This window comes from Panthera tigris, chromosome B4 (genome assembly GCF_018350195.1).
Source record: "Panthera tigris isolate Pti1 chromosome B4, P.tigris_Pti1_mat1.1, whole genome shotgun sequence".
Classification (NCBI taxonomy): Eukaryota; Metazoa; Chordata; class Mammalia; order Carnivora; family Felidae; genus Panthera; species Panthera tigris.
In genome coordinates this window covers 59,229,943-59,256,350 of record NC_056666.1, presented here as the reverse complement: position 1 = coordinate 59,256,350, position 26,408 = coordinate 59,229,943, and the positions used below count along the sequence as shown (strand labels likewise).

At 37.8% G+C, this 26,408-nt stretch overlaps 1 protein-coding gene across 2 annotated transcripts in view; it reads left to right on the top strand.

Annotated features, from left to right (window-relative positions):
* The window catches only part of ITPR2 (inositol 1,4,5-trisphosphate receptor type 2), a 487,005-nt gene that overhangs the window by 150,456 nt on the left and 310,141 nt on the right, over positions 1 to 26,408 (top strand). For both annotated transcript variants that reach the window (XM_042991994.1, XM_042991993.1), the window contains exons 15-21: positions 1,263 to 1,424; positions 6,077 to 6,249; positions 7,288 to 7,407; positions 7,785 to 7,970; positions 9,095 to 9,346; positions 10,589 to 10,733; positions 12,195 to 12,345. In XM_042991994.1, coding sequence (XP_042847928.1) covers positions 1,263 to 1,424; positions 6,077 to 6,249; positions 7,288 to 7,407; positions 7,785 to 7,970; positions 9,095 to 9,346; positions 10,589 to 10,733; positions 12,195 to 12,345 — 1,189 coding nt within the window. The remainder of the gene's footprint in view (positions 1 to 1,262; positions 1,425 to 6,076; positions 6,250 to 7,287; positions 7,408 to 7,784; positions 7,971 to 9,094; positions 9,347 to 10,588; positions 10,734 to 12,194; positions 12,346 to 26,408) is intronic.

Sequence of the window (26,408 nt, the reverse complement as noted above, 5' to 3'; positions counted from 1 at the left end):
AAATGTAAAATCAACATTTCTCTCAAAGAAAATAAAGGTTGCAAATATAATGAGACAAAGGCTTTTCTGACATTAGCATTCTTTTGTATAAAACATTTGATTTCAAGGACTTTTAGGACTTTGAATAATTTATTAATATTACGTCAACCAACATGTCTAGTAGTTTATTTCAGTCTTTAAATTTTTTTTAAATGTTTATTTATTTTTGAGAGAGAGAGAGACAGAGCATGAGCAGGGGAGGGACAAAGAGAGAGGGAGACACAGAATTTGAAGAGCCTGTGAAGACACAGGCTCTGGGCTCTGAGCTGTCAGCACAGAGCCCAACGTGGGGCTCGAACTCATGAACCATAAGGTCATAACCTGAGCCGAAGTCAGACAAAAACTGACTAAGTCACCCAGGAGCCCTGTTTATTTCAGTATTTTAAATAGAAAATTCAAGGTTTAGTGAATATAAAATTATTGAGGTAACTTTAATTTGTATTATATTTTATGAACTACAAAAGATGATTCCTTTCCATTTTGCTTTCTTGTATTAATGCTCATGCCCTTGTGTAGGTGCTCTTTCATAATTTACTCATACTACCAGCTCATCCCTAGGTGACCTTACCTGCTGTCCTGCTGCCTAAAAGAGTTATATTCCTTAATGTTTATTAAATATTTCCCAGATGCTATCCTTTGTTATAATGCTGGTCACTGGTCATCACCAGTTTCCCATGAAGTGCCTTATTTGTTGGAATACTGATATATCCATGCTTTGGTGACATCTTAATGTACCAGGAACAATAGATAAACTCTTTTGGAAAGAGGTTTAGAAGTAATATTTGGAACTAAAATTCTGATGTCAATTTCAGATGAAAAGTAAATGTTTTCTTTATATTATTTTGATTTTAGAAAGTTATAGAACACAATAGAAGTAATTGTAAAGCCATAGAAATTGAACTATATTTTAGTTTACTTGAATATGTTCGTGTAACTTGGTACATCCCAACATCTTTCTATTTCTTATTTTATAAAATATAATTTCTAAACAGAATTAAGTGTTTTATTTAAATGTGCTTTGTCAATTTAAGGAATCCTTTTCATGGTATTTTTTTCTTCTCTTAATGTGTTGTTTCTGTATTCTAAGTCTTTTTTTTTCCTTTACCTTAATTCTGCTCAAATATTGCAAAAGTGGTTTTGAGTCATTGTGCTTATTTGTAAAACATGAACCTCCATTCATCAGAATAGATGGTTGTTTTTTGTTTTTTTTCTCCCCCTGACAGGTATTTGGGATTCTTAAAGCACCCTTTAAGGAGAAAGCAGGAGAAGGCTCAATGTTGAGACTTGAAGATCTGGGGGACCAAAGATACGCTCCTTATAAGTACATGCTGAGGCTGTGTTACCGCGTGCTCAGACATTCGCAGCAGGACTACAGGAAAAATCAGGTCAGAGGTGGCTTGCGTCTTTGCCTCTATTTAACATTTCAAGTATGGGCAAGGGTCTTTGGTTACTGTTCCAAACTACATAACATAGGAATGGGAATTTCTGCTCTGCAGTGAAATGTTTTATGTTGGCCACACAAAAAAATGACCTGTGAGTATTTTTGTGATGAGACGTATTTATTCTTCCGTGTACAGTTAGAACCTTTGGGAGAAGATACCTGAAGTCTTTGGGCATGACATTAGCTTTTGCTAGGCAGGAGACATGCTGGATGTGTTATGTAAGGAGGTGGGAGACATTTCTTGACATGTGAGGTTCTGGATCATCATGTGTAGGCCAAAGAGTTCTGTGTCTGGTGGTGAAGATATGGTATGTATGTCTGAAACATGAGGGAGAGGCAAAGAGGGGACATGAGAGAGAAAAGATGGCATGGGAATTCAGGAGAGGGGAGCCCAGGAAGCATGTTTGGAGAAGGAAGCATTTGAGGAGGATGACAATCATTTTCCTAAACTGTATCAGAACAGGCTTTTAGTGAAGAAGAGTCTATGAAGAGAGAATGATGGATGCTAGCAAGGGCACTTTCATCCTAAGATGGTTCTAACTATGGAGAACAGGAAACCTGGACTATTGCCAATGGCAAGTTACCAATGGCAAATGAAATTAAAGTGTCATTTTTATCTTTAAAAAAGTGTTTATTATTTTTGAGAGAGAGCGTGTGTGGGGAAGGGACAGAGAAAGAAGAAGAGAGAGCATCCCAGGCTCCGTGCCATCAGCACAGAGCCCTACACGGGGCTCAAACTCATGAACTGTGAGATCATGACCTGAACCGGAATCAAGAATCTGACACTTAACTGAATGAGCCACCCAAGTGCCCCAAGTATCATTTTTATCTTAAAAATACAAAATTTTTTGCAATGTGTTTAATAATATACATTTGTGTAATATAAAATTGTTTAAAATCATTATTTTATAAATTAGCATCCCATGTTTATCTTAGCCAGTTTAAGAGAAAACTGATTAGTTTAGTTTGTGAGAGGGCTGGTAAGGCAGGTCAGACTGAGCCACGTAGGCCCAGGATGTCAGGCCTAGAAGGTAGCGGTTACTTGGGAATAGTCAGTGGTATTTATTGAGTGTTTACTTACCAGGCTCAGTTCTAAGCACTTTTCACAACTTAACTCAGGTGATACTGAGTTAAGATGAGGAACTGAGGCTACATGGAGGTTAAATAAGTTACCAAAGATTATATAGTGTTATGACTGGAGCTAGTATTCAAACCTAGGCTCTTAGTCATCACACTATGGCCTCTTAGTAGTTTGAAACTTTCTTGGTGAGAACAAAGAATTTGCTTTATAAAAAATGTTAAAATACATTGGGTTTGAAATTCTATTTCAAGTTTGAGAAGAAGTCTAAAAAGAATATGTAAAACAAACTAGTTAGAAGATAAGTAATATGGCAAAGAGCAAAAGAGTGAGGGAGGGGATAATATAAACAAATCCTTAAATACTTTTGAATATAATCCCAGTTATAAACAGCCTTCTTTCCAATTGGAAATACTGCCATCAGATTTATTTTCCCCAGCGTCACTGCATTCCTTTAAGATGGCAAGATAAAGTAGGTAGAGTCCTTCCTATTTTGGTGGAAAAAAAAATTAAGTTCCAGAACATTAAATGATGGATCTTCAGCACTCAGAGAGTCTATGTCCCAGAAGCTACTCAATATTAGGGATCATGTTATTCTGTGAAGATCTGGGGTGGAGATGGGGGCTTAGAGGTTGCTCAGTGTATTATACCTGGCCTCCTTTCTCTTCTTGCATCTGGAAATATCTACTTTGCTAGGTAGGCCGCCACTCCACATGCAGGTGCTGTGTTGTGTTAGAGAGACGGCATTTACTGAAAAATCACCAGGTTTACAGAGTTTATCTGATGCTCTGAGTCCCATAGGTCCACAATATACACCAATCTTGACTGTGCTTAGCCTTTGGAAAGGTCTCAGGGACCTTCTTTCTATAGTACTGCTCTATGCTTCATTGTCAGATCTCCTTGGCTTTGGTTGTTCAGATAGTCCCCAGTAGATTCCCTGGGTGGCATATCTTTTTTTTTTTTTTTTTTTTTTTAATTTTTTAACATTTATTTTTGAGACAGAGAGAGACAGAGCATGAATGGGGGGAGGGTCAGAGAGAGAGGGAGACACAGAATCGGAAGCAGGCTCCAGGCTCCAAGCCATCAGCACAGAGCCCGATGCGGGGCTTGAACCCGTGAACCACAAGATCATGACCTGAGCCGAAGTCGGACACTTAACCGACTGAGCCACCCAGGCGCCCCCCTGGGTGGCATATCTTAACTGATGTCCTTTCTTCGTCTGGCACACAAATTTTATCTCACTCCTGTTAGTCTTAGCTGAAGACTCATGCCTAGTGTGCTGAGGTATGTGCAATTTCTCCTCTGAAAACACTCATCCGCCTGATAAGTGGAAACCACACACACACACACACACACACACACACACACACACACATTCTACGCCTATAATTATTCCTCTTCTTTGTTCTTAGTTCACCCTACCCAGGTGTATCACTTCTCCAGGTAAATGTTTATTCACTTTTGGTGACCTACTTTCTGGGTTTCTTTAGAGCATATGACTGTGGGGGGACACTCTTTTTCTCTTTTGGGATGTCTCCCCAAGATGTAGTTCATTGAGGTGACAAAAGAATAAATGTCCAGCATTTACTGAGGGTTAGATTTTATTTTCCCTCATGTTCTCATGCATGCTCCAATTCAGTCTCAGTGATAGATGCATAAGATTTTTTCTCATTTCTTTTGAATTAAAAATGCTTTTATTAAGCATAGAGCAGCTTTCTGATGTTTTTAGAACATATTTTTAAAATACAGGTAGAAATACTTTCTAATTTTTGCATAATTATCTTATTTTCCTTTATCCTACTCTATATTGTATAGAGTCTTAATAGGGAGCTCTTTTGTGACTTAGTGTTAACCCAAGTCTTTAATGTTGAGTGTCTGTTTATTATTTATAGAATATGGTGACAACCTCTAAATTGATCTGATTTATCAACATCTTGATCTATTTATCAAACATCTTGGAGGTTTGCCTTATACTAGAGCATGATTACAGCAGTCATAGAAGTGTATAAATCAATACATGTCTTTAAAATGATATACCAACAGAACATTTACTTTACTTAACTGGCTACCCAATATGAAGCTATCATTTTGAAAGGCCACAAAATTGCTGCCTAGAATATAATTAGATTTGTCCAACATGTATCATTTTCAAGGAATAGATAGGTTCCTGTAAATTTTACCTAAGGCAAAAAAAACCACACCCCACTTTCTAATCAATAAATTTTCCCATCATAGAACCAGAGGTACATCCCCAAGGAGAATCCCCAAGAAATTGGAAGTGAGAACTTTGGATTGTGGAAGGAGTTAGTTAAACTTACTGGGTCTATCTATGGTTGTGTGGGATTCTTACTTGTACCCAGAATGTGGGACATGAGCAATGGCGGCTTGGAATATAGGAGAGTCAGTGTGAAGAATGAGAAGCAGATTAAATAATGCATGATTGAAACTCCCAATGGCCTTTTCCTGCTCTTAGAGTAACATTTTTGTCCTTTACCAGGGATCTCAAGGACCAACCTCTCCAACTTCAGCTCTAGCTTTCTCCATAGTTACTAGTCTGTAGCTACCATGGCCACCTTTGTTTATAGAACATAAAGAGCATGGTTCTACTGCCTAGATGGCTTCTCTCCCTATGATTGTCTCCTTTTTATCACTCCCATCTTTTCCATCCCAGCTCAAATATCATTTCTTCAGCGTCTACCCCATCTGAGGTTGTCACCTTTCCCCATGCCTCTATTTTCTTTCACTTATTAACATTTAAAAGGATCATATTTATTGGCTCATTTACTGCCTTTTTGCACACTGGGATATAAGCTCCATGAGAACTCATCTATCTTGTTTACCACCATATGCCTAATCTCTCAAATAGCCTAGAATATAGTAGGCTTCCAAGAAATATTTATTGGATGAATGATCTGGTCAATAAAGTGACTGATTAATCATATTATCTTGCTTGGTAGCTTTTTAAGATAAAAAATGGTATAGAATTTCATCACTGTTTTGAAGAGAAGATTTGACAAATTGGCATGTGTGCAAAAAAAGAAATCACTGCAAGTCTGCCTGGCGTCTTCATGTAACAGTATAGATCTCATGCCTCATAAACAAAGTATCAGAGAGTCATTTTCTTTCTATTATTTGATACAGTCAGTTATGACTTTTTGTGAGGTAGAAGAAAGGCCTCTGTTAGGCTGGTAAAACCTTTAGTTACCGCGTCATAAGAAATTGTTATTTGAACTAGGCTTATGTTTATTTTTCCCACTTCTACTTTCAGAACGTAAGCACCCGTGTTAAACATTTTTGGTATATAATTTTCTGTTACAATTTAAGTCAGGCATATGTTCATATGTTTTTATTTCCTTTCTCAAAAAGCCATATTTACTGAGGGATTATTGTTTCTCTTTTGACAATACATTTGAGTGAGTTTTCTGTTACGAATACATTAATCCATGTTGCTGACTCTAATAGAACCTGTTATTTCTAAGCTGGCTGCAGTACATTCTGACAGTCTTTCTTCTTTGCAGGAATATATTGCTAAGAATTTCTGTGTCATGCAGTCCCAGATTGGCTATGATATTTTGGCAGAAGATACCATCACAGCTTTGTTGCACAACAACAGAAAACTACTAGAGAAACATATCACAGCAAAAGAAATAGAAACATTTGTCAGTTTACTCAGGAGAAATCGCGAGCCAAGGTTTGAAGTGGTTCATGCAGTGTTCTGTACTAGTGGGGACAGTGCTTTATTTTTGCTTTTTGGAAAAGAGTTTTTGCTTTATTTTTAGAATGTGGTAAAAGTTGGAGTTGTTTCACACCATTAGCTTTCATGGACAAAATTATGTTGAGCTTGCTGTTATAATAATCATGTATCACAGACTTATTACCTCGTAGGAGATGGAAACCTTTTATAGACACAGTTAACTATAAATGACTTTCATTCTCATCACTTATGTTTGTATAGTACTTATAGTTTTTCAAAATGTATTCGTGTACATTGTCTTATGTAAGTCCTCACACAATCCCGTGAGGTTTGCTGTTTATCTATGGTCAGCCACATTTGAGAGATGAGAAAATAGAAGCCTACATCGTAACTTGCCCAAGAATACCCCAATAGTGAGAAATATTATATTACTATTACATATTTAAAATATAGTAATATTTGTCACTATTGGGGTGTTACATCCAATTCAGTTTCTATTGATCCATGCTGCTTTATGTGGGAGAAGTGAATGCAGAAACATCAAGCACATTGACAGCTTTCTTTACTAAGTAGTGCAGCAAATAAATGTTAAAAGGTAGAAATGGGGCTTTGACCCAACTAGGCCATTCTCACTTTCATTAACTGTATGCTGTATTCCTATTTTACTCATTACAGAATTAGCTTTCATCTGCTTTTGTTTTGTTATCCAATTCTTGGATAGTCCATTTTAGGGCAGATAAATGATTTTCTAAATGTAATAAGTCACAGTGCTCTGGGATGAATATCACCAAATAAATAGAAGCAAACTTATATCCTTTTTTGAAACAAGCTTTGTATTAAACACAAATAATTGGATGTTTAGTTTGTTTCTAATGATGCAATAGATAAGCAACACATTAAAAAATGTGGCATGGAGGTAATATTAAAAATAGATAGAAAAAGTTATTTTCATTATATCCCCAAGCATATTTTTATTGTGATATTTTATGAAATGTGTTTTCTTACTGTTCAACTTATTTTTTTTTCTTTTGCCAGATTTTTGGATTATTTATCAGATCTGTGTGTGTCTAATACTACTGCTATACCTGTAACTCAAGAACTCATCTGTAAATTTATGTTGAGCCCAGGCAATGCAGACATTCTCATTCAAACTAAGTAAGCAGGGGAGGAATCTTTTTCTGTTCATCATTTGTAAGCATTATAGCTCCTTGTCATATTTGTGAGTGAAATACTGTGAAATATTTGTCATATTTCTTTTTTTATGTTTATTTAGTTTTGAGAGAGAGAGAGAGAGAGAGAGAGAGAGAGAGAGAATGAATGAGTGGGGAAGGGGCAGAGAGAGAGGGAGACACAGAATCCGAAGCAGGCTCCAGGCTCTGAGCTGTCAGCACAGAGCCTGATGCAGGGCTTGAACTCATGAACCGTGAGATCATGATCTGAGCCGAAGTCAGATGCTTAACCAACTGAGCCACCCAGGCGCGCCCCTGTCAGTGAGCTTCTTAATAGATTTTGTATGTATAATTTATTTCAAGGCTGGTCTCAATGCAAGTAGACAACCCCCTGGAGAGCGCCATCCTTTCAGATGACATTGATGATGAAGAAGTTTGGCTCTACTGGATTGACAGCAACAAGGAACCTCATGGCAAAGCTATCAGACACCTTGCACAAGAAGCGAAAGAGGGCACCAAGGCTGATTTGGAAGTTCTTACCTATTACAGGTAAAAAAATCATCATAAATGTCAATCTTACATATTCCTTGAGAGAAGATTCTCTGAAACCTCCAGAAGTCATATATCTAGGAAGAGGAAATTTAAAAAATCCTGTCAAAACTAAGGTAGTGAAAATATGTAATATTACTTAAAATATTCAAAATAAAAGCCAATATCTGTGTTTTCCACCTACACCACTTGCAGTTTTCTGATTTTTCACTAATTTCGAATTGGTGTAATTTCCCCCATTACTGATTGGAGTGGGTGCAGATGTGAGACATGTTGGGACCCCAGTGTTGGACTTGAGAGATGGTACTTAGCTGGGTGTGCTGATCCAGCCGCAGAGGTGGCCTCGGAGAAAGTTAGCCAGTGGGAGTGTGATTGTGTTTATGAATACGTGGAGACCTAGGGCTGGAGAGAAACTGGTATCTTTGGTTATGAAAGTTCACTGGAAACAGGTAGCAGCAGAAGTTGCGATGGTAGTTCCCGGTGGTCAGTATCTTGGGAGCAAGAACTTAGCTGGTATCTTTGAGTGGAAGGTATAGAAACCCCGGCAGATGCCCTGGGGACAAGTTAGGCCCAAATGGCAGGAATCTGAGAAAGGCAGAGCATGCTTCGTGTTCCCTGGTTTCTACAGGTATCGATCGCAACAAAGCCAAGGCTAATTCTTGATCTCGGAGGCTGACGAATCCAAGCCTAACTGATGCCATCTGGATTGGTCACATTTGGTTTGGGAAGTGAGTGGATCTAAGGTTAGAATGTAGATAATAGAGCCAGAGCCGAGTGGGACTGGGAAGGCGAGAGGTGGTTTCACGTGAGCCGTTATCCATAGCCTTCAAGCTTAGTGTATGTGTAATCCTAGGAAACCAAAAATGGAGAGCCTAATGATACTTTCCATCAGACACATGTTGCTGGAACAAGTAACAGAAATTGTAACTTGAACAGGCATAGAGACAATTTCTTGTATTTGTTGTCATTTGATCACTTACCACCAAAAAAATTTGACTCCAGTGTGACAGACCCTTGGAAGTTTCGGTGTCATAAAAGTAGATAGTAGACACTGACTGATACTATGCTGTTTAAGAACTTTTTCAAGATAAGACAAATAATGTAATATGCTTAATATTTTTAAGGTACCAGCTAAACCTCTTTGCAAGGATGTGCTTAGATCGCCAGTATCTGGCCATAAACCAGATTTCTACGCAGCTCTCTGTTGATTTGATCCTGCGGTGTGTGTCGGATGAGAGCCTGCCATTTGACCTCCGAGCGTCTTTTTGTCGCCTCATGCTCCACATGCATGTTGACCGGGATCCCCAGGAGTCTGTGGTACCTGTTCGCTATGCCAGGCTCTGGACAGAAATCCCCACAAAGATCACAATTCATGAGTATGTTTGGAAAAATTTCTTGAGGACTTTAAATTTAGTAGATGAACTTGAAATCAAATGTCTTCAATTTTGAAATGAAGTATATGGAAGGGCATTTCTGTGCTCAAACTCAGGTTTTGGTCTTTTTTGTTTTTACTGTTTTATTATTTATTTATTTATTTATTTATTTATTTATTTATTTATTTGAGAGAGAGAGAGAGAGAGAGAGAGTGAGTGAGGGGGGAGAGGGGTAGAGGGAGAGAGAGAGAATCTTAAGCATGGGCTCCATGCTCAGTGTGGGGCCCATGCCCTGAGCTGAAGTCAAGAGTTGGAGCTCAATTGGCTGGGCCACCCAGGCACTCCTATTATTTTACTGTTTTTTAAAATTTTATTTTAATTCCAGTTAGTTACCATACAATGTAATATTAATTTCAGGAGTATAATATGGTGATTCAACACTTCCATACAATACCCAGTGCTCCTTAATCCCCATCACCTATTTAGCTCATTCCCAGGTTGTTAGTCTTTCAAATGCAAATAAGATACTCTTTTGGAGAGTGGCTGGGTGGCTCAGAAAACCACCAGACTCTTGATTTTGGCTCAGGTCATGATATCTTGGTCTGTGAGTTTGAACCCTACATCAGGCTTTGTGCTGAAGGTGCTGAGCCTGCTTGGGTTTCTCTATCTCTCTCCCTGTCTCTCTCTGTTCCTCCCTAAATTGCACGTGCAAGCACATGTGGGTGCTCTCTCTCTCTCTCTCTCAAAAACAAATAAATAAATTTTTAAAAATAAAATAAAAAATTCTCTTTTTGGAAAGGAAAATGACAGCTCTTTTTTTTAAATTTATTGATTTATTTTTGGAGAGAGAGAGGGAGCAGGGGAGGGGCAGAGAGAGAGAGAGAGAGAGAGAGAGAGACCCAAGCAGGCTGTGCACTGTTAGCTCAGAGTCCAATGTGGGGCTTGAACTCACGAACCGTGAGATCATGACCTGAGATGAAGTCAAGAGTCAGATGCTTAACCCACTGAGCCACCCACGTGCCCCCAACTCTTGATAATAGAAACATTATTTTAGAAACCAATAAACAAACCATATTTATGATAGGAGTAACACTGTTTTAAGTGTTTAGTATTATGGTAGAAACATCTAGAAAGGTAACTAACTTACCTAAACTTCAGAAGCCAGGAGGTTAAAGTATATATATTTTCCTGTTTTAAATGATTTCAGTCAATTTAACTTGCTTCATATTCATCCTGTCTTCCCAGATATGATTCTATAACAGACTCTTCCAGAAATGATATGAAGAGGAAATTTGCACTGACAATGGAATTTGTTGAAGAATACTTGAAAGAAGTTGTAAATCAGCCCTTTCCTTTTGGGGATAAAGAAAAAAACAAACTGACATTTGAGGTATTTTATAAAAACAATTCATTTGTGAGGTTATTCAGTTTTTTCTGTGAAAAGGTAGATACATTGAGCATCAAAGATTTTTTTTCCTCTAATATTTATGATGTCTTGGTAATTGGGTAGTTTAGTTGATGAAGGTATGATCCCTCTGCCATGGATTAAAAGATAGATTTGATGCTTTAATTATACCTGAAGTGCAATACAAAATATTTTAGTTACAATTATCTGTTATATACTATTTTTCTGGATTTTTAGGGGGGGTTCATTTATGTAAACTTTGTTGCATTTAATGAACAAAGACAGTTTGCATACATTGTAATTTGTTTTGATACACCCCCCCCCCGCCCTCGACTCGTGGAAATGAAATTTTTAGCCTCATTAAACTGAATTGAAATACCTTTGGTTTTAATATCATTTGGGGAATATAGTGACAAAACGAGAGAATAGATGCCATTACTTGATAACCTGGTGTATTAGGCATCTACTGGTGTGTAACAGATTACCCCCAAACTTAGCCCAAAGGAACAAGCATTTATTATCTCACAGTTTCTATGGGTCAGGAATCTGGAAATGCATGATTGGGTAGTTCTGGCTCAGGGACTCTTAGGAAGTGTAATCAAGCTGTTGATGGGGGTTGCAGCTATCTGGGGCTGGTGATCTGCTGCTAAGCTTGCTTATGTGTTTCTTGGTGGCCCTACCTCCTTGCTGGCTATTTACCAGACACTTCATCTTCTTGCCATGTGGGCCTTTCCATAGGCTGCCTGTGTCCTTATGGCATGGCACTCAGAGCAAGCCATTAGAGAGAGAGAGAGAGAGAGAGAGAGAGAGCCCAAGATGGAAGTTGCAATCTTCTATAACCTAATCTTGGAAGTAGCGTGCTATCACTTCTGCCATATTCTGTTGGTCACACAGACCATCCTTGGTGCAATGTGAAAGGAGACCATAGCTTGGGGACCCTCTGGAAACTGTCATACCTAGATTGCCTTATAGTATCCAGAAAGCCACAAAGCAGCATAGGGACATATATTTCTGGACAAATTCATGGATAATATCCATTTATTAAAGTAACTCATTAATGTAACCATTTATTAAGTGATATCCTACTGACTTAAATAAGTTAATATTTAGTTAAGTAAACCATTCCAGTGTAAGTTTCTTTAAACACCTTGATACACCTAAAGTCTTCTCTTTTTGGCTTCCTTATTGGCTGTTGACCACGTGCCTCATCTTGTCATGTTGGGTTTTGATAGAGGTGACAAACTGGCCCTATTTAGATTTAATCATAAGCTCGAATAAATCAGAGTTCAGTGGTTGCTTTTGTAGGCATTTCAATTCCTAGGTGTTAAAGAATTAGAAAGTTTAGAAACACCTGCGCTAATTGAGATGCTATAAAAAAAACCAATGTTAATTTCAGTTTCTAATGTTTTTTGTTTCTTTTCCACCCCCCTCCCTTTCTTTATTAAGGTGGTCCACTTGGCTCGGAATCTTATATACTTTGGATTTTATAGCTTCAGTGAATTGCTAAGGCTAACAAGAACACTTCTGGCTATCCTAGATATTGTACAGGTCCCCATGTCGTCGTATTTTGAAAGATTGAGCAAATTTCAAGATGGAGGTAAGAATTTTTAAGAAAAGTTATAATCTTTTTGGAGGTAAGGTGAAAACATATCTACAGGGAAGTGGTTATTGACATGTACCTGCTAGTGTATGTGTACACATGAAAATTGATCCTAGGATAGCACTGTGTGCTAATAGGCTGGATTTCTAAACATTCTTCTCTGTTTTTAAATTAAAGCTTTGAAAGAAAAATTTATAGATCAATGAGTTCTGTCTTTGGCAACTAATATTATGGCTAATTTACTATTGAAAATATTATGTATTAAAGAATCAAAAACATCTTAATATTTGTGATCAGTTTGGTATGTGTCATATGCTGGCTATGCTTCATAGCAGGGAATAGAAATGTACAAAAAATCGGAACAGTAATGGTTGTGCCAGAGAAGCACTGAATGCAAAACCAGTGTGGGAGGCAGTATAGAGAATGGGTTTTTGAGTTAGAGTGCTGTATTCAAATCCTGCCTTTGCCATTTGTTAACTTAGGCAAGGTACTTCTCTTAAGAGTTTATTTTTTTTCTTGTCTGAGATATGAAGATGATAGCAACAGTATCTTCCTCACAGTTTCCTTGTGAGATTTAGTGAATGTCTACGATATATTCAAGGTACTTCCAACAGTGCCTGTTTCCTAACTCAATTAAAAAATCTTTTGATGGTGATTATCTTAGGTTGGATGCCTTGCAAACACAGAGATAGAGAATTGCTTGCAGGCAGTATATTGAAGGGTGCATACAGGATATACACCTGCAAGGAAGTGAGGAAGGTAGGACTGGGCAGATGGAGGAGCTGATCCACCCTGTAGGTACATCTTGCAAATCAGCTCATCCTATAGGAAGCCCTAGAGCAGGGCTGGCCCTTTGTAGTTGTCACAGATTAAGGCAAAGGTGCTGAGTTTTGTGTTTTTGCATTAGCCAGCCATTGACTGACGGTTTTATCATGAAGTGGGGAGTGTACCCTTGGGTAAGGTAGTTCCCTTCGGCCAGGGGTCACTCTTAGTGAGAGGCATAGTGGGAAGTCAGCACCATGATGTTCAACAACTGGGGGAATAGGTGCCTAAGCTCTGAAGAAGGGACGTGGTTGGAGCATAGTGTGGCCACTATAATGTCCACTACAGGATTAAAAAAGTGAAACCAGAAATGTAATTTCAGACATAAGGAAGAAATATCTGGTTAAGATTTTAAATGAGGAACTTGCAGGTAGCTGAAGTAATTAATTGCTGCTACCTAAATCTCAAGAATCTCTACGTCTTCCAAAAATCTGTAGAGATCAATAAGAAGCAAATTAAACCACATAAATCCCTCACCTTCAGCAGAACAAGAAGAAAGAGGACAATACAAACTTCAGGTGTAAGTAGAAAAGTAGCATCAGTTTTCAGTAGAGCTCTCTCCCAGGTTCTCACTGCAAGCCTTTGTAGACAGTTAGAAGGTTCTGGAAAACCTGGGCTGAAGATACAAGAAGGGATTGTGTGCAAATCACCCTCAGAAAGAGAAAGTCTATGCTAAGTGTGAAAATACTGACAGAGAATCTAGGTGGATAAGAGCACTGAGTAAAGATGAAGGGACTTAACAGTGCATAGGTAGAAATTGTGGAAATGCAATGCCTCTCAGGAAGAGGAGGGTTAATGTTTATCCCTAGGGATGAAGGAGAGGCACCCTTTGGAATCTTGTTGGTGAAGGGAAAAATAAGCAAGGTGGCAAAATCCTGAGTACCACAAGATAAAAGAAAACCACAAAATTGAAGGAAATGTGCATAATTCCTTTCCATTGCCCCCCCACCAAGAGCCAAACTTTAAAGAAATTGCACTTCACCACTCTGACAGGAGAGGGTGATCTTGAACTAAAGATTACATGAACCAGCTCACATTGTCAACCTTGTCCAAGAAATGCAGATATGAAGTTGGTCCTCCTCTATATGAAACTGTTGTAAGAGCAAAATAGAATAAAAAATCAAAACATATCAGTTGATGGAAATTCTTCTCTGGAAAACAACCATAAAAGAAAAAAAAATTATAACACGAGACTCTAAAGTGAAATAATTATCTTAAAACAGACATTGGGATGTGAAAAATACCTTGAATCATAGATTCAAAAACTAATGTTAGAAATAGACCAAAAAACTAGGAAGAAATGAAATGAAAGTTTATTGGATTTGGGAAAGAAATAGAATAAAATATAGACTTTATTTTTTTTAGAAATACAGACTAAATTATATTATCAAAAGAGTAGATTAGAATGAAAGTGTAATATGAACCATTGAAGAAAGGCAGGAAAACAATGATGAGAATGTCAGTGATATGGAGAAACAAGTAAAAAGAGTCAGAGAGAAAGTGGATGAAATGGAAGAAAGGCAAAGAAGAGCTATCATATGAATAATTGGAGCTCCTTTGAAGAAGAAAAATAAAACCATGGAGCAGAACTTGTATTTAAAATTACAATCCAAGAGAACATTTTGTAAATAAAAGATAACCTAAGTCCTACATGGTGAAATTGTCCAGAATGGTGATTTCTAAGACATAGCATGATAAAATTATGTATAGTGTATATTCAGAGAGAGTCGTGGTGTGTGGGTGGAGGCACTATGAAAACAAACGGAGAAAAAATGAGAATGTGTATAAGTATTCTATTCTGTTCTTGCATCTTTTATATATAATCTTGAAATTTTATAAAAATAAAAGTCTATGGACAATATCTGAATGAAAGCAAAGGAAAAGCCAAGAATAGCAATGGTATATCAAAGAGCAGGGACATGCTGATAGACTATCCTGTTTCTGTTTCCTGAATCTCATCAGTGAGAGGCTTCTCTTAACAGTCCCAGAGGGTACATAGGAGTTGAGATATTGTGTTAAAGATATTTCTTGGTGTGATGGTTTTATAATCTTCAGTTTACTATGAACTAAACTATTCTTAAAATGTTATAAATTGATCTTGACTGTTGGTCCCAGTGCTCACAGTCTGCTTTCAGAGTATTACCATAAAGAAAAGTAGTTTTTGTCCTCTCAAAATTTGATAATATCTTGTTTGCACTTTTCACTGTCATATCCAGGTCTACCCTGTAAGAGGCATTTTTTTAAGTTTATTTATTTATTTTGAGAGAGAGAGAGAGAGAGAGAGAGAGAGAATCCCAAGCAGGCTCTGCACTGTCAGCACACAGCCCAGTGTGGGACCAGAACCCATGAACTGTGAGATCATGATCTGAGCTGAAATCAAGAGTCAGATGCCTAACTGGCTGAGCCACCCAGACACCACTAAGATGCATTTTTTACTTTTTCAAATTGTTTCTAATTCTCATATTTTCTCATGGACTCCACCCATCTCTGGATATCTTCATCATTCTTTCAGCAATCTGAGAACCATTGGTTAATTTTTTCAACAGGAATTTATTGAGTTACTATTGTATGCCAGACACTGTTCTACACACTGGAAATAAAGAAGATAAAGTCCTTAGCCACAAGGAGGACAATTAATAAATACAGAGGCAGAGTCCCTCCCTCCTCTGTATTGGGGGAAACAGATAATAAACAAATGACTATATACTGTTACATCAGATAATGTTGTAAAGAAAAATAAAGTAGGCCAATATGGAGAGGAGTAAGTGGGGAGGATGGCAGAATCGACTGAACAACCTCTGACATTTGAGCAGAGGCCCACGTATGTCATGGAGGTCAGCCCTGAGGCAGAATATGCTTGACATGTGGGAGGAGCAGCAGGAAGGCCATTTTGGCTGAGGTAAAATGAGAAGGAGGAGAATAGTAGGACAGAAAGTTGGAGAAGCCTGGATTGTTGAGCCTTGCAGACCTGTGAATCTGAATTTTGTTGAGTCTGTTGGGCAATTTTTGGAGGGATTTGAGAAGGGACTGATATTATCTGATAATTTTGGCTGCTGAGTAGAGAACAGAGAATACTGATGTGGACATAGTGGTAGGAAGACCATAGTAAGAAGCTGTCGGGGAATTGGGTAATGGTGACGAACTAGGAGAGTAGTGGTAGGCAAGGGGAGAAGTGGATGAATTGGGAATTTTACAGTCTTAACTGATAGGACTTGAATGTGGAAAGAGAAAGACAGTCAGAGATTATTCCTAGGTTTGAATTAATATTTGGGTGAATGTGGTACTGTTATTGAGGTGGGAAAGACTGGTGGATGAGGGGGTTGGAGAGAAAATCAGGATGTCTGTTTGGGCATGTTAGGTTTGAAATGCCTGTGGGGCATCCAAGTAGAGAGGTTGTGTCAACAGCTGGGTATATGAATGGAATTTTAGGGTAATGTCGGGGTAGGAAATATAAATGGGAGAATTAATGCACAGAAATCATTCAAAATATCAGACTGAATAAGATCAGTTACAGAGTGATTATTGATCGGGAGGAAATGAGATCTAAACATTGACTCCTGGGACCCTCCAATACTGAGCTATGAAATAGAGGAAGTGTCAGCAAGAGACTGGGGCAGAGAGACCAGTGAATAAAGAATACCAGGAGAATGTGATATCTTGGAAGCCAAGTAAAAAGTAGCACTAGATAATTTTAATTATTTGTTGGCTCATCTACATATATTTTCTAGGTAACTAATATTCATTGAGTACTCTATATGCTAAGTGGTTTTACATGGATTACCTTCCATGTAGTGATTTCTGCTTAATGACACACATTATTTTACTCCATTATTAAAATATGAAACATGACAATTTTACTCAGTATTAAAATAGATTAACAATCGTTTTTGTGAGCCAATTACAATTCTCTAAGAAAGTTCATTTTGTATTGATGGGAAATATCTCTGTATACATACTGCATCAACCAAGACTCAGAGGTTTCTTCCTTTTGAGACTGGTATGTCAAGTAGAATAATGTCTCTTCATTTGGGGAAATACACTTTCCTAATTTGTGGAAAGGAGTTTGTGGATTTTGGCTAGGTTTTTGAGATCTGAAAGAATGTGCTTATCCCCTTACTAGTAAATACCCAAGAGTTCTGTTATCCTAGTTTTTGGTGTACTGAAATTAATTTGAATTTAAGGACCATAGTTTCAAGATGCCTTCTCTTGATACCTTTCAAATCAGGGTAAATTATTTTTTTATACATTCCTATGATCGGGTACCTAATGTAATCTGCGAGAAAACAGAGTTTGTTGTTAAGCATGATTTGATCACAATTATGATTGAATTATAGATGATACCTCTGAGAGACATTGTTATGCTGTGCTTTCTTCCTTCCACTAACCTCTAGAAGTACTTCCCAAGGAATCATTTTTGCTTTTACTAATGTTCAATGTTTATTTTATGTTAACTTGCATTATTAGCTTTTTAGAAAGTTTTATTTTAAAGTACCAACATAGAAAAGCATATTCAGGGAGATTAATTAACTTGCCCAAGATGTGCTAGTAAGTTAGCAGCATTGCTAAGAGTTAAAGCATAAGAAAGTAGTTTTCCTATTGTTTGTACCACTTGATTATGTATTAGTTCAGAAAGCTAATACTTTAAAACAATTGTTACTGAGGTTAAACCTTCGGTTCATAAACTTTTTTAAGTAAACGCTTTGTGTGGGATCTTATAAATATGGATATTTTTAAGGTAAGTAAACAAAATATAGAGTTTAAAATGAAAGGAAATTGAGACAAAGCAATGTCATGTGCCTCTAGATATGATGCACTAAGAAGGACGTAGCATCACCTAGTAAGTGTCCCTGACAAAAATTCAGAATCTCCAGCTAATCACGAAGAATTATGAGACGAATACAAATTGTGGGATATTTTATGAAACAACTGGCTTGGACTTTTCAAAATGTCCATGTCATGAAAGATAAAGAAAGGCTAAGAAACTGTTCCAGATTAACAGGTGATTAAAGAGAAATGACAACTAGATACAATATGTGATTCTGGATCAGGGAAACTATCATTTACAGAAGATATTATTGTCACAATTGGTGAAATTGGAATCTGAATTGTACATTAGGTTGTGGCAGTGGATCAGATTTCCTGAATTTTATAATTGTACTGTGGTTATGTAAGAGGATGTACTTATTTTTACCAAATAAAAGGTCAAGAAATGAGAATAAAAAGGTCATGGTATGTGGAACTAACTCTTAAAGGGTGTAGGAAAGATATGTAAGATCTATGTAAAGAGAGAGAGAGGGTGGGAAAGGATGCAAATATGGCTGAGTTTGTGACTCTCATAAAACTGGTCAGAAGATATTATAGGAGATCTTTGTATTATTTTTGCAGTTCTTCCCATATTTTGGAAGTGTTTCAAAACAACAAGTTAATGACTGAAATAATTAGCCAAGTAGGAAAATGATTTATTGTATTTAAGATGACACTTCAAACTTAAAGTATTATCTGGCATCTCTACTAGGAAGTGTGTTATTATAGCTGAGTTGTATTAGACTATAAATTCCTAACAAAAGTTCTGTTAGACTCTATAAATTCTTAATAAAAAAAGCAAGAGAGAACACATTTCTGGAATCTCCAAATGTGGAGACAGGATTTTCAGGCCTGGGAAAAATTCCTGTGGTATAGGATGAGACAGAGGTTGATGCCAGAGAGGAAATCCCAGACTACAGAAAGTACCTGGGGGAAAAAAAATAACTGTTAGTTTAAAGGACAACTCATGGGAGCCATAGCATTGTGGCCACATTACAATACTCAGTATATCATCATCTTGGCTTTTATAGTTAAATGATATGGATTATATTTTCCTATTTTAGTGAAACCTTATTCAATTGGAAGTCATTTGCAAAGCAAGATTTTTTAAAAACAGGAAGTAATTTTATAAGCATTGTTGCTAGATGAAGCAGTTCCTTTAAGTATGTGATAATAGTTTTCTTTTCTCATACCATGTCTGGAAAATTTTGTGCAATAGAACCGGGTCTTTTTTTTTTATCCTTCTGATCTACTTACAACTTACTAATTCTGCTCCAGCACAGTTGGGGTTGGACATTCAGGGAAATGTGTTTGGTAGCAGTTTGGCAGGTCAGACCCAGGGGAGCGGAGGAAGAGGTGTGTCCAGAAGGAAAGGGCTTTCAGTTCCTGGAGTTCCATTTCTTGCCGGCCTCAGGGGCACCTGACTTAAGGAGGGTGTGCATGCACAGTGTGCAGTATTCTTTTTTTTTTTTTTTTTTTAATCCTGTAGGTTTAGATGTCGGTAATTAGTGTTTGAGGTGATGGGGATGGCTGGCTAGACAAGTGGCAATCACAGAAGTTTTCCTCTTTGGGGTCCTGGGTAACAGCCCACCTCTGTGCCCCTGTGAGTTGTCGTCACGCTGGAGTTGGTTGGGGGTCTGAATGTAGCTCCCAGGCCGTGACTGCTCAACAACACAGTGTGCCCTGTTTTCATTTCACAGTTTTCATTTGTGTGCCCTAGAGGTGGCCTGCTCAGAAAATTATGCAGGTGTCCCCACATGGAGGCGCTGGGAGCCAGCACTGCCCTGGCCTGTGCTGTCATGAAATAGAAGATCCTAACCTTCAGAGCCATCAATCCAATACTCTTCATTGGCTATGCACTCACTTAAGAAAACAAATAGTTTTCAAACAAATGTATTTGCTCCCAGCAGGCTATGTTGTTGAGTCAATTTGCTTTGCCTAATACCTATCATTTGCTCTCAGTGATTTAAAGTGCACAGGCATCATTCAGTGTAATTGATCTTTTGGGTGGAAGGATTATGTCAAGCAGTGCTGTTTTTTGTCACGTATACAAGTTAAAAGCAAATGCATATGCTGGCTGATAAGTCAGATATTTTCAATATACTTTTGAAAGTACATTTTACTTATTTATTTATTTATTTATTTATTTATTTATTATTTATTTATTTAAACTACATTCTATTTAAAAATTATACTTTTTTTCTCTTTATGCTTACGGTAGGATGTACAATCCAAGGATTGATACTACTGTTAATCAAGATCACTTTTTGTGGCAGGGTGGGTGTATTTTGTTCTCCTAGAGAGTCATTAAATTTGGGAAGACATGTGAATATGACTCACATTCTTCTAACGAACATTACATGTTAGCTCTGAGCGGTGAGGGTAAGTCTCATCTCCACTGAACAGGGTACAGAATGTGATACAGTCTGGGGATGGTTTGGGTCTAACTCCTTATTTAGTGATCTGGCCAGTATCCTTCCATGTGTCTGTTTGTTGTTTGAATGGAACTGGGGTTCAAATTTCAATCTCCAACAGGGAGCAAGAAAGCCTTATCCATGGAATACGATGCAGGCCTAGTTAGGGCATCTAGGCCACCACCATCATTTCTTTTCACAGTTGTCTCCCCGTCCTTGAACTCACCACAGTTTGAAAAGGCAGTATATCAGAAAAGTATCAAAAGACCAAACCAGAGCTGAACAGTTTCTTTTAATCTTCTGTCATTTTGCTTTTTTACAACTTCAAATTCTTGGGAGTTTCCATGGTCAAGCCCCAAAATGTGGGCCAGTCCCTAATCAGTAACCAGATAATCTCTTTTTTTGGCATATGTGTTATAATGTTAAAAATGGGAAATCACTAAAAAAGTCAAATGGAGAATTCCATTTGCTCTTAGGATTTCCTTTCTTTTGAGGCTTCAGGCTCGGAGCTAAAGTGCCTTTGGTTTCAGAGAATAAGAAACAGATAACCACAATGCCCTGAAATTACCTTTCTGCCCTAAAAGGGTTGGAGCTGCACTGGGTGAGTTACAGCCCTGTGGGCCCAACCCAGGGTAGGGAAGAGATAAGACGACGGGCTGGAAGAGGCACTTGGCATATATGTCTGTCTGGGGGCACCACTTTGCCTCAGGAGATTTGGGGAAGAGAGTAAGAGCAAACTAACTCTCCGCCTAGCGGCAAAGAACCAGCCTTTTACTTCAGTTTAACTTTTGCTTTGTCTTGGCAGGGACTGTACACGATCCACCTTGAAATGCTTTTTCTGGCAGCATGTTGCTGTTAAAAAGAAAGGAAACTGAGATGGGAGGTGGAGCAGAAACATTTTTTAATATTGTGATATGGGTGGGAAAGGAAGAGAATATTTGCCGGCAGAATATCTGCCAGAAAATAGTTTCTTCCTTTATGAAATTAGATTAGTCTAACTGTGATCTTTACGGTCTCTTTCAGTTCAAAACTGTGATTCTTTGAAGATTAGTGTGTAACTCTCATTCACTCACTGAATGGTGTCTTTTTAAAGTGTGTTGCAAAAACGCTCCTGTGAGCCAATATCCATGAAGCATATCTCCTGGTTAATAGCTGTGATTCCTCTTTGTGAAGACAGCAGCTAGAATGCCTTGAAACCAGAAACCTTTGTTCACTTCAGATTTTGAGTGGATCACAAAAAAAGCAAGGAAGCAAGCAAGAAAGGATTTCCCTGGGTGCGGGTGAGGCTGAGGACGTATATATGGGGAGCTGGGAGTGAGGATGAACAGAAATGAGGTTTAGTACAAAGACCGTAACTGAAGAGGAAGTACCTGAGGTACAGGGCAGCTTTCATTGTAAAGACTCATTCACGTGTTCCTTCATCTTCTTTTAATTTCTCATCTGATTGAGTTCTTTCCAGGTCTCTATTAAGGATTTGTTTGCAGGGGAGTTCAGAGTACTCAGAAGTGTTAGCAAGGTTTACCTGTAGGGGGAAGGTACCACAGTTTCCATTTGTCATCTGAAAATCTCTTGCAGCGATTTCTGAACTTATGTTTTCCCGATACCATTCTGCCTCTCCGTATTCTCCTTTGGATGGCCTTCTTCTTTGACCTGTCTTCCTTCAACTCTGCTTTCAGTGACGTCCCTTTACTTCACATACGTCTGTCTTATCTCCAGTGTGTATCTTGTTCCTCATACCTCCCTACTTCCTTTATGCTGTTCTCTTCTGCCTACTTCTTTCCGTGTGAACCATGTATTTCTAGTAAAGGAAATTTCTAGAAATTCTGTATTTCTAGTGCAGTCCTATTCACGGTTCTAGGTTTTCTCTTGTCCCTTTGTGTGCGTGCGTACCGTGTCCGATGAGCATGTTATCATAATGCCTTGAGATTCTTCCACTAATTTTTAAATAAGAACAACGGCAACAGCAATGATGCCAGTGTCCCTGAACCTCTGGAGTTACTCATTGCTGGTTATGTTACCCAGGAAGCAGGCCCTGAACCGGATATTAGCATGAAGGTTTACTAGCTTAATCATAGGATCAACACCAGTGCAATGGAATGGGAAGAAGTAGGACTGGGCAAAGGGAGAAATTAGGTTGTGATGCAGACCTAGTGGGAAGCTCTGGAATGAGGGGAGAGGTCTGCTGTTGGGACGTCATTCCAGAATTGTCTCCTATTGGAATGAGGGTGGGGGCTGAGCCTTTATGCCTGCATGGGCTGCCCTGGAATGGGTGTGTGGCCTTGCTTGAGGTGGCACTCTTCAGACTAGTCAGTCCCCATAGAGGGCTGACATTTGAGGGCTGTCCTCCAAGTAGCTGAGGCAGTATACTGTCCTTCATCCCTGAAAGGGCATCTGGGCAAGACCATCACAGAGTCCACCATAGGTATCTCCCAGAAAAGTACCATGATTGGAAAATTTGTAGGTCAAGATTAAGATCTCATAGGAAATACAGATTAGGAAGAAAAGTAAAAATGATTATGATCTTCTAGGAAATAGAGATTAGGGAGAAAAGTAAAAACATTAAAGCATTTAAATGTACAACAAAGGTCTCGATATGAAAAAAAAAATTTCTAGAAGCTGCCTACTTCCAAATGCCCCAGAATCACAAGCATCAGAAACCTGTTCTGGGAAGCAAGTCTTTTCTGGAATCATCTTCTTCAGATATGAAGGAGGATTTCTGTGACATTCTGATTCTGAGGCTGGTTCTCCCATGGCTTTGCACTATGCTGACTACACCTCTGAGTTCTTTCTGGCATAATGTACAATGTCTTATACTCCCTGTACCTGCCCCCCTTGGCTTTAAGCTTTTATAAGTTTTAGAAAAAGTGCCTGTAACTGACCAGTTTTCTCTTAGTTATCAATAAAGCCTAAAAGGACTTTTTCCCCTTCTGGGCTTAATCCTCTTTATATATGTCGAGAAAGTTTCAAATAGATGATCTATGTGAGATCATGTTCCTTTTAAAAATCAAATGCATGTTTAAAAATAGGTAGAGAATAACTATGTGATATGTCTACTGTATACTGAGTTTCTACCATATGTCAGGCCACACGTTGGCAAAAGATTACTATAAAGGGATACTTATTATTTATATTCAACATTTAGCACACCTCTAGATCTTTTGCATACTTTTACTTTTAATCCATATTGGCCTCCAGCAGTTAGGTATCATGATCACTATTTTGTCCAGGAAATAAGATTATAGAAGGGTAAATACTTTGCCTAAGATCATACAGCTTGTAGCTTACTGAGCCAAATTTTGAATTCAGGTTTCTTTTCTTCACTTCCTTAAAAATACCCTACAGCCCTACAGTTGATGTTCTTTCTGTTATTATTACACAACTTTCTATTTAGATGACTTCTTCATCTGCAGGGACTTTGTTTTCCACTTTTTCCAAGTTTCCCAAGAAAGTTTAGTACTAAACAGTAGGTGTTTACTAAAGAGTTTCGATTTCACTTGAAGGGATTTTACAGGTCACATCAAGAAAACTTTTTAAAATCGATAATCATCCCGTCATGAATGGTTGGCTTGTCTCTGAAACAAAGTTTTAATCACAAGTCTTAAAAGTTTTACCACTTAAATTTCTCTTGAAGCTCGATGTTCCTCTTCACTTCTTGCAATAAATTCTGACTGATCTCCCTGACTCCATTTTTGGGCCTTCTTCCCCCCCTCCCCCAATCCAGTATGAGGATCCTTCTAAATCACATATACTATCTTTTTTACTAGCTCTCATCATCTCTGGAGAGTAACTCAGTTCCTTAAGTTGGTGCCCAAAGGTCTTCACAATCTGCACCAGACATCTCTAGCTCTGTCTCTTGCTGTTTCCCCAGTAATTCTAAACACTTTTATTCTCCTAGACACATTTCTACATCTCATATATACTTTCATAACTCACTTATCATTAGGATGGATGTATGCAAGTGCCATGCCTTATATAAAATATGCATGCATTTGGAGGACAAAGGTTCTTAGAGATCCCAATATTCCAAATATATATTTGTGTCTTTCTTTTGTTCATTTCTGTAATTATTTTTTTAAGTCTTCTTTTCCTAGTAGACTTATAAAAGGCTCATGACTCTTAGATTTACTACTTGGATTATTCTAAAATTATCATAATTCAGATTTATTGACTGAGAGAAGCAAGGTGGAGAGAAAAACTGTGAAAACAGATTCTATTTCTGGTTCTCTAAGCTTATTCATACCGTGTATAATATACTATTATATACATACTAGGCTTTCAAAAATATCTATTGAGTGAAACGCATTTGATGAATGCATGCAAATTACATGTTTTATATAAATATGTAAGTATTTGAATGTCAAAAATATGTGTTAGACCATGACATTCCAAATATATGATTGTTTTCTTTTATTACTTATGAACTTCTAGTTTGGCTTTTCAAACTTCCGGTGAATGAGAGAGAACATGACAAATGCCAGTTCATGTTAAAATACTTCCTGAGATTTTATTTTAGCAGCTTTAATGATTAATGTTATGCTTTTTCAGTGCCCTCTGATGCACCATCTTAATAGAGTAATATGATTGAAATATTCACTTGCTAACTGTATAAGTTAATAAATTTCAGAAGGACTTAATGGGTATGATGCATGTATAATTTACATAGTACAGCAAGTCACGAAGTACCTGTGTAACTTCCTTTTGGTTCTCAATCAGATGTTAGTCACATAAAGTTATAATACATAAAATTATTTTTGTTAAACTTCATAATTAATTGACTTAGTAGAGGCAGAAGACTCACATTCTGTGTTTGTCTGTGTTTCTGTGGGATTTGTCAGAAACAAAGGCATGATCTGTAGGTTTTCAGGGTTTTGATTTCCTAAAGGTGTCAGCTAAAAAGTGACTCTGAAGGTCTCTGGAGTTACCTAGGAGTGATATGAATGACTCCTGGCACCCAGGATGACTACTAACATTACCATATTGAGTTAATAGGACAGAATCAATACCGAGGGATGCCCTCACAAATAACAAGAATGACTAAAGAGGACTACGTTGTCCACACCTCTTCTCTACTCCAACCATTTCCTCTAATTATAAATATAGTTTGAGCCTCAGAGTCTGATGCCTCAGTGTTAATACACTGGCTTCCCCAGTTCTCTCAATATCTGCTGAAGAGAGTCCACCAGGGATCTACAATAAAGTGCATTATTGGCACCCAAACATAAATTTATAGAATGTTTGCATATAAAAGGACTGTTGAAATCATCTAAACAATATATGAACTTCAAATCTTCATATAACACCTATTACAAGTGGTCATCTAGGATCTCCGTGACCACCTGAGTGACCAAGATTTTGTTGCTGCAGAAGGCAAGTCTTTCTTCTTTCCAAGAACTCCAGTTATTAGTTCTCGTATGTTAGATTATCCTGAATATACCTCCCTCTAACTTCCAATAAGCAGTCCTTCTTTGTTACCTGGAGCCACATTGAAATTGAACATGGCTTCCACATGTCAGTTCTCTCTGCGTTTGAAAGTGGCCAGGGTGTTTCCTGAGCATCTCCTCCTCTCTGTGTCATCACCTGCAGTTTCTTTAACTATTTCTCTTATGATTCAATTATCACTGGTCACTGGCCTGACCAGCGTAGAGGCAAGGACAGTTATTTTCTCATTCATTCTGAACACTTTACTTTTGTAATGCAGTCTAGGTGAAATGGGTATTTTGGGTAATAGTGACACAGAATAGATTCCCATGGAACTTGAACACAACTCAAGTTCAAATTTGTGCTCTGACACATCACATTTTTTTTCATCATATGCTTCAGTTGGCTTTATTTACATCTATGTACAGGGCATTTTATATTTTGATTTTAGCATATGTTTTCAACCTGTTGATGTAGTTTGGGGATTTGATGGAATCATTCACTATATTAGCTATCCTTTCTTGTTTCATGCTACCTTTACATTTAAGAAACGTGCTATCTCTGACTTCAGCAATCACCAACAAAAATACTTACCTGGTCGAG